The following is a 12,315-nucleotide window of genomic DNA, read 5'->3' as shown; positions in this document are numbered from 1 at the left end:
TTTTTTTTTTGTGCGCGTTTCTTAAAAGCCAGAAAATTGCCTTTTGAAATTACTTTAGTTTTTCTTTGGAAAAGAGTTTTCTGCTTGTTTTTTTTTTTAAATAAATCTTGCAAAGACGACCTTAAAATATATTTATTTGATTGCAATAGTAATACAGGGGAAAAAAAATAACAATTTGATTATTTTTCTGAATCGTTCTTTTCTAATTACTTTTTATTTCCTTTTATTTTGGTCTTTTCAGTGTGTACAAACACTGTTTTTCCTTGGGGGGGGCAAGAATATCTCAGGGTGGGTTCGAAAAAGAAAGTGTACAAACCCCAAATTCTTTAAAAAAATGGTGACGTGAAAATGTGGAAAATAAATTCCGGAAAAATCTAAACTACCAGTGTTTACTTCTTTAAGCAGCCGCATAAAAATGTGGTCTCACAAGATCATCACACGCTTAAGTTATATTCTAAACTGTGATTTGAATGATGCAGCACGTTTGGACTCTGTGGTATCTGTGAGCCCAGTAGCATATCAAAGCTTCAACTTTATTGTGCTGATACGTGACTATCAAGGTCACTCTTATCAAGACCTCTGTCTCCGCCGGTTGCTGGCCTCGAGCGCAACCAGCTGGAATACCGCAGGAGGAATCACAAATGTTCCGTGCCAGCGTAGCTTTCCGGAGGCGCCCGCTGAGTCGTGCCGCTGCAATCGTGCGTCCCAGCGCTGGACACGCTGCCTGGTCGCTGCCGCCCGATGCGCTCCAATGTGATTTGGAGCTCATCGAGGCGCTGAGATATGTAGCGTCTCTTCAAATCCAGCAGGAGTGTTTCATTACGGCTCAAGCTTGGCAGAGCTGACCTCTGCCACAGGACACAATCACGCAGCGTGTTACTCAAGATGTGATTTCTTGTGTTGGTTGATAATTTAATCAGTGTTTTATAAGATGAGTTCGACAAACAAACACTTTTTAGCAACAGCTTACCACAGACTGGTCTTCTTCCTCCTTTTCTGTCTTGCTCACATGACCTCTACTCTCCAGCTGCCTGCTGATCTCCAAGAAGGCTTCGTTCATGCGATCTATCTCCTCTTCCACGCAGGTCGCCTTGAAAACAGCTACTTTTTTAAACGGGCTAAGAGAATGAAGATAATTTTGTTTGTGCCACACATACCTCCATTGGAGACTCATTTGTTGGTAAAACTGAAAAAAAAAAAAAGGAAGTGATTTTTGGTCAGTGTTTGATAGAATCGTCATTATCCAAAAAGCACATTATTTTTTGCCGCGGAAGAAATTGGACCAATTCACCTGGAACCAAAAGTTTTTAAGCCAAAGCAAGCAGTGTGACTCCAGGGTCATTTCCTCCCACGAACATCAAATGGGGTCACACTTTCTATTTGCAAATGGACGTGTTTATTTGTTTGAATGAGTCTATTAGCATTATTCATGTGGGGAGATTGCAGATTTTTTTTTTCTCCACTTCGCTTTTCTGTCTTTGTCATAATGAGAGTGGTACTTGAAAAGGACTTTTTTTTATTATTATTATTTTTTTTAGGGTTGACGTTTTTAATTTCTGAATATTTAACCAGGTGCTGTGTAGACGGTCAAAATGTTTCAGGGATGTCTTGTTTTAAAATCACCAACCGGTAAAAAAAAATTCTAAACATGTATTTATTTATAAGCATTATTGGTGTCTATAGATGCATGCATCATTTAATAACTATAATAAAAATATATAAATAATTGGACCAGTGTGGTTTTCACAATCAATGCATATTCTTTGTTGATGAAAAGATACCAACCATGCATCATTATTATTTTTTTCCATCCAGGCTTGTTAAAGCTGTTTTCTAACATTTTAGATCCATTGTAAATTGTTTCATGGTCCAATGCACACGTGTGTTGTTTACAAACGGTGAGCGATAGGAATATGAACTATTTATATGTTTATGACCGACTGACGCAATTGGTGATCTTAATAAATTTCCCCATGATTGCAATGCAAACCAATTTCCCAGCGGGTATAATTAAGGTCTCCGTTTGAAAGTACAGCGGCTGAAAAGTTGACACCGCTGCCTGCTGTGAGGCTTGCGGAAGCCCAGAGGCGTGGAGGCGGAGACGCTTGGTTTGTTTGACTAATAACAGCAGGACACTTTTGTGCTGATGGAAATACTTTTGCTAAATCAACATTATGTTCCAAACTCCTACATAATTGCTGCTTTAGGTTGTGATCATATATTCTCATTTAAACAGATGAAGAGGACAAGTATGCCCGCGTCAGCACAACAATAATTATTTAGGTGTGGTTGGTAGCACGAGTGCTCCCTCTTGTGGTGTGAGAAGGTATTACAAAATTTAAAAAACATCTTTTGTGTGAGGGCTCTTACTTGACTGAGTGTCCTCAGTTGTACTTAATGAGAGATTTGCAAAAAACTGCTCTAAAATGGGATGCTTGTATTTCTCCGCTCTGAAAGAAGAAAATTCATAGCGTGAAATAAATGTGGAAATTCGACTCCACTTTTTTATTAGCTCACCTCGCGTCTAATACATCAGTGAAATGTACTCCTTTGGGAACTCTGACGTTGATAAATTCTTCGCTTAGTGCACCCTGGGGCGAGAAAGATTCATTCAGTCAAATGATGCCATATGGTATCAGTGGTGATATTGAAACATCAAATACGCACCTCTGCTGTGCTCTGTTTGAAAGACAGGCTGAATAGTTGAAGACTTAGAGCTGAGATTGCATCATGAAGAGCCTGCATGAAGCTCTGGGCATTGTTTCCTGGATTGAGGAATACATTTAAAATCTGGTTTAGAAATCGAGAAATACTTTTCAAAAGTGGTTCAACTGCTTCCAAAGGGGATTAGCTGAATTTTCAGTTTATCTTTGCAATCACCTGATGCTACGTGCACCATGGATTGAAGAATGATGGCGATAAATTGTCCCACGTGCTGGAGCTTAGCCTCGGATAGATAAAGAACTTGATGGCCGGCGTCAAAATAAAAGTCCCCCCTGCAATGTGCCAGCAGGCAATTATCGGAGCACGCTGGCAAAAGTGGAAGAGACTTGGTTAGCGTGAGAAGCACAGAAGGGGGCAACGGGAGGGATTTCTCAAGCAGCTCCATCACCCGGCAGCCAAATAGGAAAACGGCCGAGTGCGGAGGCGAGAGGCTGTCCAGCGCGGTTGGAATGAGTTGCACTTTCGGGTTCTCCTGGGATGAATGACAAATTACTGTGGAAGCAGAGGAAATGAGAGTTTATTTGGGGATTTTCGAAAACCGGTTGGTTGCTTTGGGGGATTTTTGTGTTTGTTTACCATTGGGGAGAGGTTGAATGGGATGAGCTGGGGTGGGATTCTGGAGGGATTGGTGGATCTCTTGCAGGGTCTTGTACAAGGGAGATATGCTGACTAGCTTGGCTAAATCCACATCACTGAGACAGGGAGCAGTCCTCTTTGAATGCACTAAGAAAAAACAAATTGTAATTGACGGAAAAAGGAAATCTTATCCAAAAAAATGAAGCATTTATTGAACACAATTTCTTTGACATATTTCTAAGTATTAGTCATTTTTTTGCAGATGACAGAGTAAATATGCTTGCAAATTTTATTATGTTGTCTGTCTACATATGTTGCTGCACCATTTGTGTTCAGATGTTCTTTCCTTAAGGTGATCCCTACATAGCTGTCATTTGTATACCCAGCTCATTAAGGTAGGGGGCCTTCAAGTCAAATAAATAAATAAAAAGACACAATTTAATTATTTTTATTTTAAATTGACCTTTACGGTAGATTTGATCCATTTTTATTGAAACATTTGTTCACTATGCAAATTTGCTGCTTGTTGTGATGTGAGCTAAGTTGAATTAGCTGCAAGAAAAAAAAAGAAATACTACGAATCAACTACTTTGAAGGTTTGTTACTTACTTGCATCATGGCAAAGTGCTTCCGTTTGGGTTAAATCTATAGGTGAAACCTAGACATGAATATTTGGAATCAATACTTTTATGAATGAATTTCTCAGTTATTAAATTAAAGGTTCAAATTGGATGTTGTACCAGTGTGGTCTCATCGTTACTGTTCTGAGCCTGTCGTTCATGTTCCTGACTGTGGCTGTGTAAGTGAAAGGGCTGATCCTGGGTATGCCAAGTCTCTTGGTTCATCTTATATAAAAGGGTCTCCACAGATTTGAGAACAGCTTCCAGTAGTGCTGCAGATTCACAAACTGGTAAATACCAGAGATTAAATGAGATTAAAAAAATCTTATTTATTAAATAAAATAAATGTGAAAACATATAATTAAAATTGAAAAAAAAGATATTCATCAAAATAAAATGTATTTTACATGACTAGAATTTTTTTTCTTACCTTCATCATTACTATTTTTAACAGTCGGGTTATCCTTCGTAGCATTTTGAGACGCTAGCAGTTGTTTCAGGATATGCAGCTTTTTACCATCCATCTTCTCAAACACATTCTTAAAAAAACAAAAACAAAGCAAGTGTCACTTGAGAACACCAGACATTGTCAAAGTATTTGAAAAGTGTTTGCTCATCTCACCTGTAGGGCGTCCACCTGTTGATTAATGTTCCGATAAAACTCCTGCGTATCTTTCCGATGCCGCGCCAACTGCGAAGCCACGTGAAGGTTTTGATCTTCCAGTTTGTCGTACAACGTCTTGACGTTGAACTCCTCCAAATCGCAGCGCCCTGATACCATTCCTACGTCGGAACAGACTCGAGTCACCTTATCGGCGCTAATAACTCTTGACTTTGACAGGACGAGATGGTGCATGTAACGAATAATAACTACACAATTAAAATCACAAAGGGTAACGGAGAGATAGAAATACTAGCACAGTTCAACGTGATAATGGCCGTTGTGTTCTCTTATCATCAATCAAATCGGGGTGGGAGCTCTTAAATGTTGCCCGGTCACGCTCTGTGGACTTTTAATGCAGCTTGCGGACATTAAAATATGCTATAAAGCTGCATGAATAATACAAAAGAGCACAATGAGGAAACTTGAAGCTCGAGTCGATACGAGGTTACTGAACTGGTAGTGCCTCGCGGCCTTCATTACATTTGTTTTAGCCTTGCTATGACAACATCTAAACCATAAGTTGTTTTTTTTACAGGATAATAATCTTTCACAATGTTCAGAGACAGTTACAAATGTGTGCGACAAATTTATTTTCAAGCTCCATTAAGCTTCCTACTCAATACAGATCTACATTTAAATGCGAGCTTACCACCTTTGGAGATAGTCGGCTCCTCAGCCTCCGCACCCTCTCCGACACCTCGACTCCCTGGAGAGCCAGCGAGACTAAAGAGGAAACAAATAAAAGTCATAAAAATAGGGATTCTGTAGCTTTCTTAAGTCTTGGTCAAATAAAGCAACCTCAAAAGACAATTTAATTATCCCGGCTTAATGTACCTGTGTTCACTGCATGAACAGTCCACAGGACGCAGAGGTTCTCCGAGACTCCGCCATTTGGGCTTTGTCCTCCACTGGGAGACCAGCTTGGCGTTGTTGGGCCAAAGAACCACAACTGTTGTGGTCACGGCCACGACGACCACAAAGAGCAGACTCAGGAGGCCTGAATAGAGTGTGGATGTCACGTTAGATGATTGTGTGACAAAAAAACAGCAGCGCTGGATACTGACCTGCGATTGTCCCCCAATCTGGTAGAAGGTTTAGTCGATGTTTCTTGATGACTCCACATCTGATAAGGTGTGCCGGGGTCATGGCCTGGAAGGTCGGAGCCCGAGGGTCACATTCTGTCCCATCCTCACTCACCACTACCACCAAACTCCAATCTGGGACGGCGCTGTCCAGGAATACATATTTTCCCGCTTCCCAAAACGCATGAGCAAACCTGATGGGAGATCAAACAGTATAAACATCGGAAATATTGAAGTATTGTACTCTGAAGTTATTCCAGCAGGGGCTTACCATGTGTTATTCAGATTTGACTGCTTGATGAGTGTTTGCACACGTCTGAAGACCCCAAAGTCCCAGCTGGGGTTACTGTTGAATAAGTGGTCTTTCTCGTAGAAAGGGAAGTGGCTGAGACTGCGATCTTATTGGTAGCCAATGAATTAGTACAGTCAAAATAAAATAAAATTAAATTAAATTAAAGTTACCTGTGTGGTTAATGGTTAGATGGAAAATGAGCATGTCACCAGTGGACAGACAAGCAACTGGATTTGGAATACGAGGAAGGACAGGCAAGTCGTCTTCATTATCGTCTGCGGTTCTCTTTTTCCGTGTGGAAGCAAAGACATCTATTGATTCTGAGAACAGACAAATTAAGTCAATAATTTTTCCATTTTTAATAATGTTATTACAGTGAAAATAGATGATTGTGATTGGAAAGTCAAATCACCGGAAAGAAATATTTCAATGTCTTCTCTTTGCTTGGGAATCCAACCAAACACTCCTTGAGCAGCAAACTGAACCAAATGGACTTTGCCAATATTCATTGCACGGGGGTCTGGTCCTAAAACATCCACTAAAGTCTGAAGGGGAAGAAAAAAAAATCCAATGAGAACCACTGATGTAAGACAAAATATCAACATCATAAAACTGAAGAAAAAAACCAATTAACTTTCACTTATGAATGTGACTGCACGTCTTCTTGTTTTGCTTGTCTTGAAAATTGGAAAACCAAGGACAGCTTTGCTTCATAAATTCCCATTAGAGTAAAATAATATTTTCATTTTGAGCCTTTGGACCGGCAGTATTTGTCGTGTTTTATTGAGAGACATGAAAATTGATCCAGACAGACAAACACAGTCCACCCAGAAAGTCAAGGTACACCAGAACAAAAGTCCACATAGTAATATAAAACAGTAGCAATTAGTCATAATCAGTAAATTTTACCAAGCCTATCATTCAAAATCTTACTTTGACCCAGACTGTGCTGTCTTTTTCTTTAACGCTGAGGAGCAACTGTCCATCTGGAGCGACATGAGCTGATAATTGAGGCATTTTGGAGAGGCAGGAAGCGTCGCACAGCTCCTCAGCAGACACGTATCGCTGACAATGGCAGCTGGGGAAAACAATACCGCACTTGAAAGTCACGACAAACATTTTTATGGAAATGACAACACTTTTACAGACTATGGAGTGAAACACAAATGTGAGTGTTAATCACATGCCCATCTCCACATCCAGAGTTCCTCCATCTGGTCCACATGTTACATTACAGGAGTAAAGAGAAGGTGATGCACATTCTCTAGAGGCTGCAAGCCGAACCTGCCCTGGAGCGCATCTCTTGTATAGCTAAAACGTACACAAACATGAATGTTGTACATCATATCCAGTTAGTAGTATACGTCTGACTTGCTTTCAGTATATGTAATAGAATTCCGAGTGACCTCAGGCTGGCAGTCGAGCGCACTGTCAGAAGTGGAGCTTTTGAAGTCCAGCTCGTTATAAAAGATGAAACCGGTTCTGCACAAGCAGGCACCGTCCGAGCGCTGAAAAGAGCGATTTTTGCCAGTGCAGCTACAAGATGAAGAACCTACAAAAACATAAATGTGCCACGTGGCTATTCCGAAGCGGTAAGAATAACAGTATCGGCAAAAAAAAAAAAAAATTGGGACTCGGCTCTTTCTTATCAGGTTAATGGGAAAGGAAGGACATGATGCCTTTTAAGTTGAAAATAATATCCTTCCAATTTTGTGGAAGGCCATTGTCTGATCAAGCTTGGCTAAGCAATGTTCTCAAAACAAATGAGTTCCAATACTTGGAATAAAGCCAGTTGTGGACTTTCTTACATTTTCACTTCTCGTTTAACTCATTCAGTGCCAGCCCAGTTAAAATGGATATTCGACATCTATAGCCGTAGTGAATGAATTAAGGTCCAAGTATTCTTCCCCATATGGTTTATGGTGATACAGAACATATAGTAGATATGGATGAGGCAATCTAACCTGGTGGCGAAGAGGAGGAACTACCACAAGGGAAGCAGGCCCTCTGGGCATGGAGGTGGTTGAAGGTGTTGGGCGGACATGAGTGACAGTCGCCGAGTGTCGGAGCTTTGGTCAGGTTGCCAAAGGAGCCAGGGAGGCAAGGTGTCGGTTGTGTGGATCCAGTTGGACAAACATACCCCTCGGGGCAAGAGTTGCTCTTGTAGTCATCAGTACCTATGTCATGAAAACACAGAAAGTGAAATATGGACGACAAGGATGAGTGGATTTTTTTTTCTTCCATATATAAATACAACTTGACATTGACGGTGTCCTTTTTTTGGATGTACACACCTGGTGGGCAAAAGTATCCTGGAGGGCATGGCAGGCATTCGAAGAGAGTTGATAGGTAAGGTCGATAGGTGCCACCTTCACATATACTGCAGCAGCACTTTTGGGATCCTCTAAGTCGGCTGATGTTGACAGGTTTTGAGCCGCCATCGCAAGACTTCATTGAGGAACTGTTGGCCGGGCAGTAGAAAGGAAACGGACAGCTGCGGAGGGAGTGCAACGAAGGTTATTTTTTTTTAAAATCCACACACTGCAGAGTCAGTAAGCTCCCTTATCAAAATCACCTTTAAAAAATGCCTTCTATGCCAAGAAATATTTGGTTATTGAAAGGTTAGTGTGCTCACAGTTGTTCGGGGAGATTGTAGAACCGTGACCCCGCTGGACAAATATAACCTGCCGGACAAATTTCAGGCTCAGCAGTCTGCGGTCCGCAGTATGAACCAGCTCTGCACAACTTCTCCGAGGCTGAACCTGAAGAGTCAACAAAAAATATTTTCATTCCCTTCTTTGTCATCATTTTCATATCTGCATTTTCACGGTAAGTGTGACTAAACTCACCTATGGGGCATTCATAAGAGGCCCTACATGGGATCCCATCCACATTGGGTTCCCCGGTTTCCTGAGGGTCTGGACAGAAGGTCCCCCCAGCACATGGTTCACATTGGCTAGGTTCAGCAGCACCAGGCAGGATCCTCTTTGTTCCCGCTGGACAGAAAATGGGTCCTCCAGACCCAGTACACCAGAATCCAGGTGGGCAAGGATTTTTGGAATAATCTGCAAGGCCTGAAAGAAAGTTGTTCTGAAATGAGCTCTTTAATCATTTATGAGATAGCGCCATGTTTATAAAGACGGGAGAATCATCTCATAGATATGATATCAATATGTTTTTTTTTATTATGTCTAGCAGGTGTTTGGTAGATTAAAAAAAAAGATCTGTTATAAATCCACCGCTCAATCTTCAATGTCACCTCACGTAATGTGTTTTAAATTCACGGTCTTCAGTCATATTAAAACGACTCCATTCTTATCTCCGCCACAGGCTCGATGACAAAGGATAATAGTGTGCACATAAACTGAAATTAAAATAACCCGGAAAAGCAGTTTGCTTTGAATTTGAGTCATGTCGAGCTAGAAGAGAAGCATAACATGGTGAAGCTCCACGCAACATTTTACACCTCATTATAAGATATTGCACAACGTGTCTACTTTGCATTTGCCATTTTAATTAACATTATGAATAAGTCCGCCGCCACTTTAATTAACATTTCAAGGAGTAGAGTGGTGCTCATTGTTTGAGATGCTTTGTGCGGCACCTGTGCTGTTGCAGTGGGACCCGGGAGGGCAAGGAAGGCAGTCGCCTATACTGCCCGCTCCGGGATCGGCTCGATAGGTGTGAGCGGGACACGGCTTGGGCCCGATCCATCCGTTACTGTCACCTCCTGGCAAACTGTTACAATAATGACCAGCGGGGCACGGACGAGGATGTGGCTCGCCTGTAAACAAACAAATTTTGGGATTTCGATTAATGATGGATGGAGTCTCTTCCACTGCACATTTATTACAGTCCGAGCACCCGGGTTGAAGAATTGATTTTATGATGTCATTTGGGAGCCTTGTAGAGTCGAGGCTTGGACATAATTCCCCAAACAGTGTTTTTTTTTTTATCCTCTTGCACACTGAGTCCAATTAGCACCATGTCAGACAAGCATGATAGAAGTTAAAAACTTTTCCCATCAGTCTGACCAATTTAAAGCACATAATGAGCACATAATACCGGGTCGGCACCAGTGTCCAGCTGGACATGTCAAACAATCCTGTGCGCTGGCACCTCCTGAATAACTTCTGAAGGTATTTTCAGGACACACCACAGCCTGTTCAGCACCCTCGGGACAGTAGAAACCTAAAAATAAGGATACAAAGTTACTTCCACCTTATAGCTAATATTAGTCATACGTTTTATTTTACAGAGAATAACTGGAGAATTGAAAATGATGTAATGCCGGTGAAGAAGTGGACCTGGTGGGCATGGTCCGGCACATTGCATCCCCCACTGACACTGGGTCAGGTCTGGCAATGATCCCCGAGGAGTTAAATCTGCACTGCCATAAACACATAGATACCCTGCAGCACACGCTCCTTGTATCCGACCAGCTCTGTTGGAAGGAAGAACATGCAGGAGTAGAAAGAATGGATCAAGGGTCACCGCTAAGGTGCCCGCGGGGTACCATGTAGCCACTAGGGCAGCCAGCGGGCATGTTTTAAAAATAGCTCAGCAGTGACGTTGGGGTTTCTTGGGAATATTAAAGAGGTGATCGGTGAGATTTTTATATTTTTTGTATATTTTATTTGATTATTTATTATATTTTATTCTATATATTTTATTATTTTTTGCGTATTGTCACCGATGTCATTATAACAATTTTTTTTACCTCGGATGCTCATTACAAGTGTTAAATTGGCAGTACGTTAGCTTACGCGAGCAAAGCAGAAACACAATTATTTCCCTTTGAGCAAATATGTCCTCGCATGCATGCTAACAGTGCATCTGCGTTTCGTATCTTGCCAACGAACACGTGCCACCTGACAGGAGGTCATGTGGGTGTAAAAGTGCTGTCATGCGTGAGCTCTGCTAGCATTTTGTTTTGTTATTTACCTGCAGAACCTCCCCGGGGGACAAGGTAAACACTCTCGGGCCTCCTGTAGTCCTCTTTTGTTTGGATCACTATATGACCCATTCGGGCATGGATGAGGCACCATGGTACCTGTAAAGAGGATGATTATAAAGTGATTCCTATTTTGATTCAGAATTATATTTGATCACTTTTATTATACCTGCTGGGCAGAATGAATGCGGTGGGCAGATTTGAGGCTCGCCTAGAATGGCCTCCTCGCAGAAGAAGCCAGGTCGACAGGGGATGCAGTTGTCGGAGCCTGGATTTGGCTGGTACTCTCCACTGGGACATGGGAGAGCGAGGGCAGAACCGTTTGGGCAATAGTGGCCCTTGGGGAGAAGCAAACATGGCATTCAAAATGGTATAGAAATACTGTCAATGACAAGAGAATTTTTTTGTCAGATGTAGATTATACCGAAATTGTTTTAGGGTTGGCTACAACAAGCAGTATTACTTTTAATAAAAACATTGTGCAATTAGCAATTTTGAAAGAAAATCTAATTGCCCCTCAACATTGTGAACTTGTTTTAGGGTTGGCTACAACAACTAGTATTATTCTTAATAAAAATTGTGCAAAAATTGCTTAATTTATTAGGGCCAAGCAATTTTGAAAAATAATCTAATTGCCCCTCAACATTGCGAAATTGTTTTAGGGTTGGCTCCAACAATCAGTATTATTTTTAATAAAAATCGTGCAAAAATTGCTTAATTTATTAGGGCCTAGCAATTTTGAAAAATAATATAATTGCCCCTCAACATTGCGATTTAATACGTGATTTTATTTTTGGTCCTCATGGAAAATGAACCACAAATTATTCAGACAGTTCATCTACTTCAATAAAAGTTAACGGAATTTTGTAGTAAATTCAGACTAGATCATTTTTTTTCTATATTTTTGTTTGATGGTGTGCTGTGACATTTTTTTTCAAACATAAAAAGAACTAGTGAACTTTTGCACAGGAAAACAACAAAGGTAGACCGAGACATACCTTGGGGCACAGGAAGGCATACGCAGTGGTTGAAGAGAAATCAAAAGGGCAGAAGAAACCGGCCGCACAGAGCCCAGTGGGGCTGGCGAGACCCTCAGCGGAGCAGTAGTGACCCGCAGGACAAGCAGAGCAGCTCTCCAAGGATACACCTCCTACAAGAGCACAATAAAATCAAAACACTCACTTTAGTTTTTTACAGCAAACAACCAGAACAAAAACTTCTTGATTACCAGTCGTGTTGCGGAAGCTGCCAAGAGGGCAAGGAATCGGAGAGAAGCACCCCGCCGGGCAATAGTGACCTGCAGGGCAAGGCCCATTCTCAGCGAAGTTATCAGAGTTTTGTGGAGTTGGTCCCATGGCTCCACTTTGGCAGAAATAGCCTTGCATACAAGAACCTTGACACAA

General features: G+C 41.4%; 1 protein-coding gene across 1 annotated transcript in view; it reads right to left on the bottom strand.

Moving 5' to 3' along the window:
* Positions 1-117: 117 nt before the first annotated feature.
* The window catches only part of LOC148395402 (uncharacterized), a 38,957-nt gene continuing 26,759 nt past the window's right edge, over positions 118-12,315 (bottom strand). Inside the window, exons 64-95 of the mRNA XM_088381666.1 lie at positions 12,141-12,305; positions 11,911-12,062; positions 11,082-11,250; positions 10,903-11,011; positions 10,266-10,402; positions 10,024-10,149; positions 9,563-9,742; positions 8,808-9,032; positions 8,594-8,720; positions 8,253-8,452; positions 7,923-8,135; positions 7,365-7,510; positions 7,142-7,269; positions 6,892-7,036; positions 6,371-6,503; positions 6,129-6,278; positions 5,938-6,064; positions 5,649-5,860; positions 5,419-5,581; positions 5,234-5,307; positions 4,543-4,703; positions 4,351-4,459; positions 4,041-4,207; positions 3,910-3,958; positions 3,301-3,447; positions 2,881-3,216; positions 2,668-2,765; positions 2,518-2,591; positions 2,371-2,450; positions 1,158-1,186; positions 971-1,090; positions 118-848 (exon numbers count right to left, since the gene is read on the bottom strand). Coding sequence (XP_088237792.1) covers positions 636-848; positions 971-1,090; positions 1,158-1,186; positions 2,371-2,450; positions 2,518-2,591; positions 2,668-2,765; positions 2,881-3,216; positions 3,301-3,447; positions 3,910-3,958; positions 4,041-4,207; positions 4,351-4,459; positions 4,543-4,703; positions 5,234-5,307; positions 5,419-5,581; positions 5,649-5,860; positions 5,938-6,064; positions 6,129-6,278; positions 6,371-6,503; positions 6,892-7,036; positions 7,142-7,269; positions 7,365-7,510; positions 7,923-8,135; positions 8,253-8,452; positions 8,594-8,720; positions 8,808-9,032; positions 9,563-9,742; positions 10,024-10,149; positions 10,266-10,402; positions 10,903-11,011; positions 11,082-11,250; positions 11,911-12,062; positions 12,141-12,305 — 4,664 coding nt within the window. The 3' untranslated portion in view covers positions 118-635. The remainder of the gene's footprint in view (positions 849-970; positions 1,091-1,157; positions 1,187-2,370; positions 2,451-2,517; positions 2,592-2,667; positions 2,766-2,880; positions 3,217-3,300; positions 3,448-3,909; positions 3,959-4,040; positions 4,208-4,350; positions 4,460-4,542; positions 4,704-5,233; positions 5,308-5,418; positions 5,582-5,648; positions 5,861-5,937; positions 6,065-6,128; positions 6,279-6,370; positions 6,504-6,891; positions 7,037-7,141; positions 7,270-7,364; positions 7,511-7,922; positions 8,136-8,252; positions 8,453-8,593; positions 8,721-8,807; positions 9,033-9,562; positions 9,743-10,023; positions 10,150-10,265; positions 10,403-10,902; positions 11,012-11,081; positions 11,251-11,910; positions 12,063-12,140; positions 12,306-12,315) is intronic.

The sequence above is a fragment of the Syngnathus floridae genome, chromosome 7 (genome assembly GCF_059516105.1).
Source record: "Syngnathus floridae isolate MCC-2025c chromosome 7, RoL_Sflo_1.0, whole genome shotgun sequence".
NCBI classification, from domain to species: domain Eukaryota; kingdom Metazoa; phylum Chordata; class Actinopteri; order Syngnathiformes; family Syngnathidae; genus Syngnathus; species Syngnathus floridae.
The sequence above is the reverse complement of the archived record's forward strand: the minus strand, read 5'-3'. Positions and strand labels throughout refer to the sequence as shown.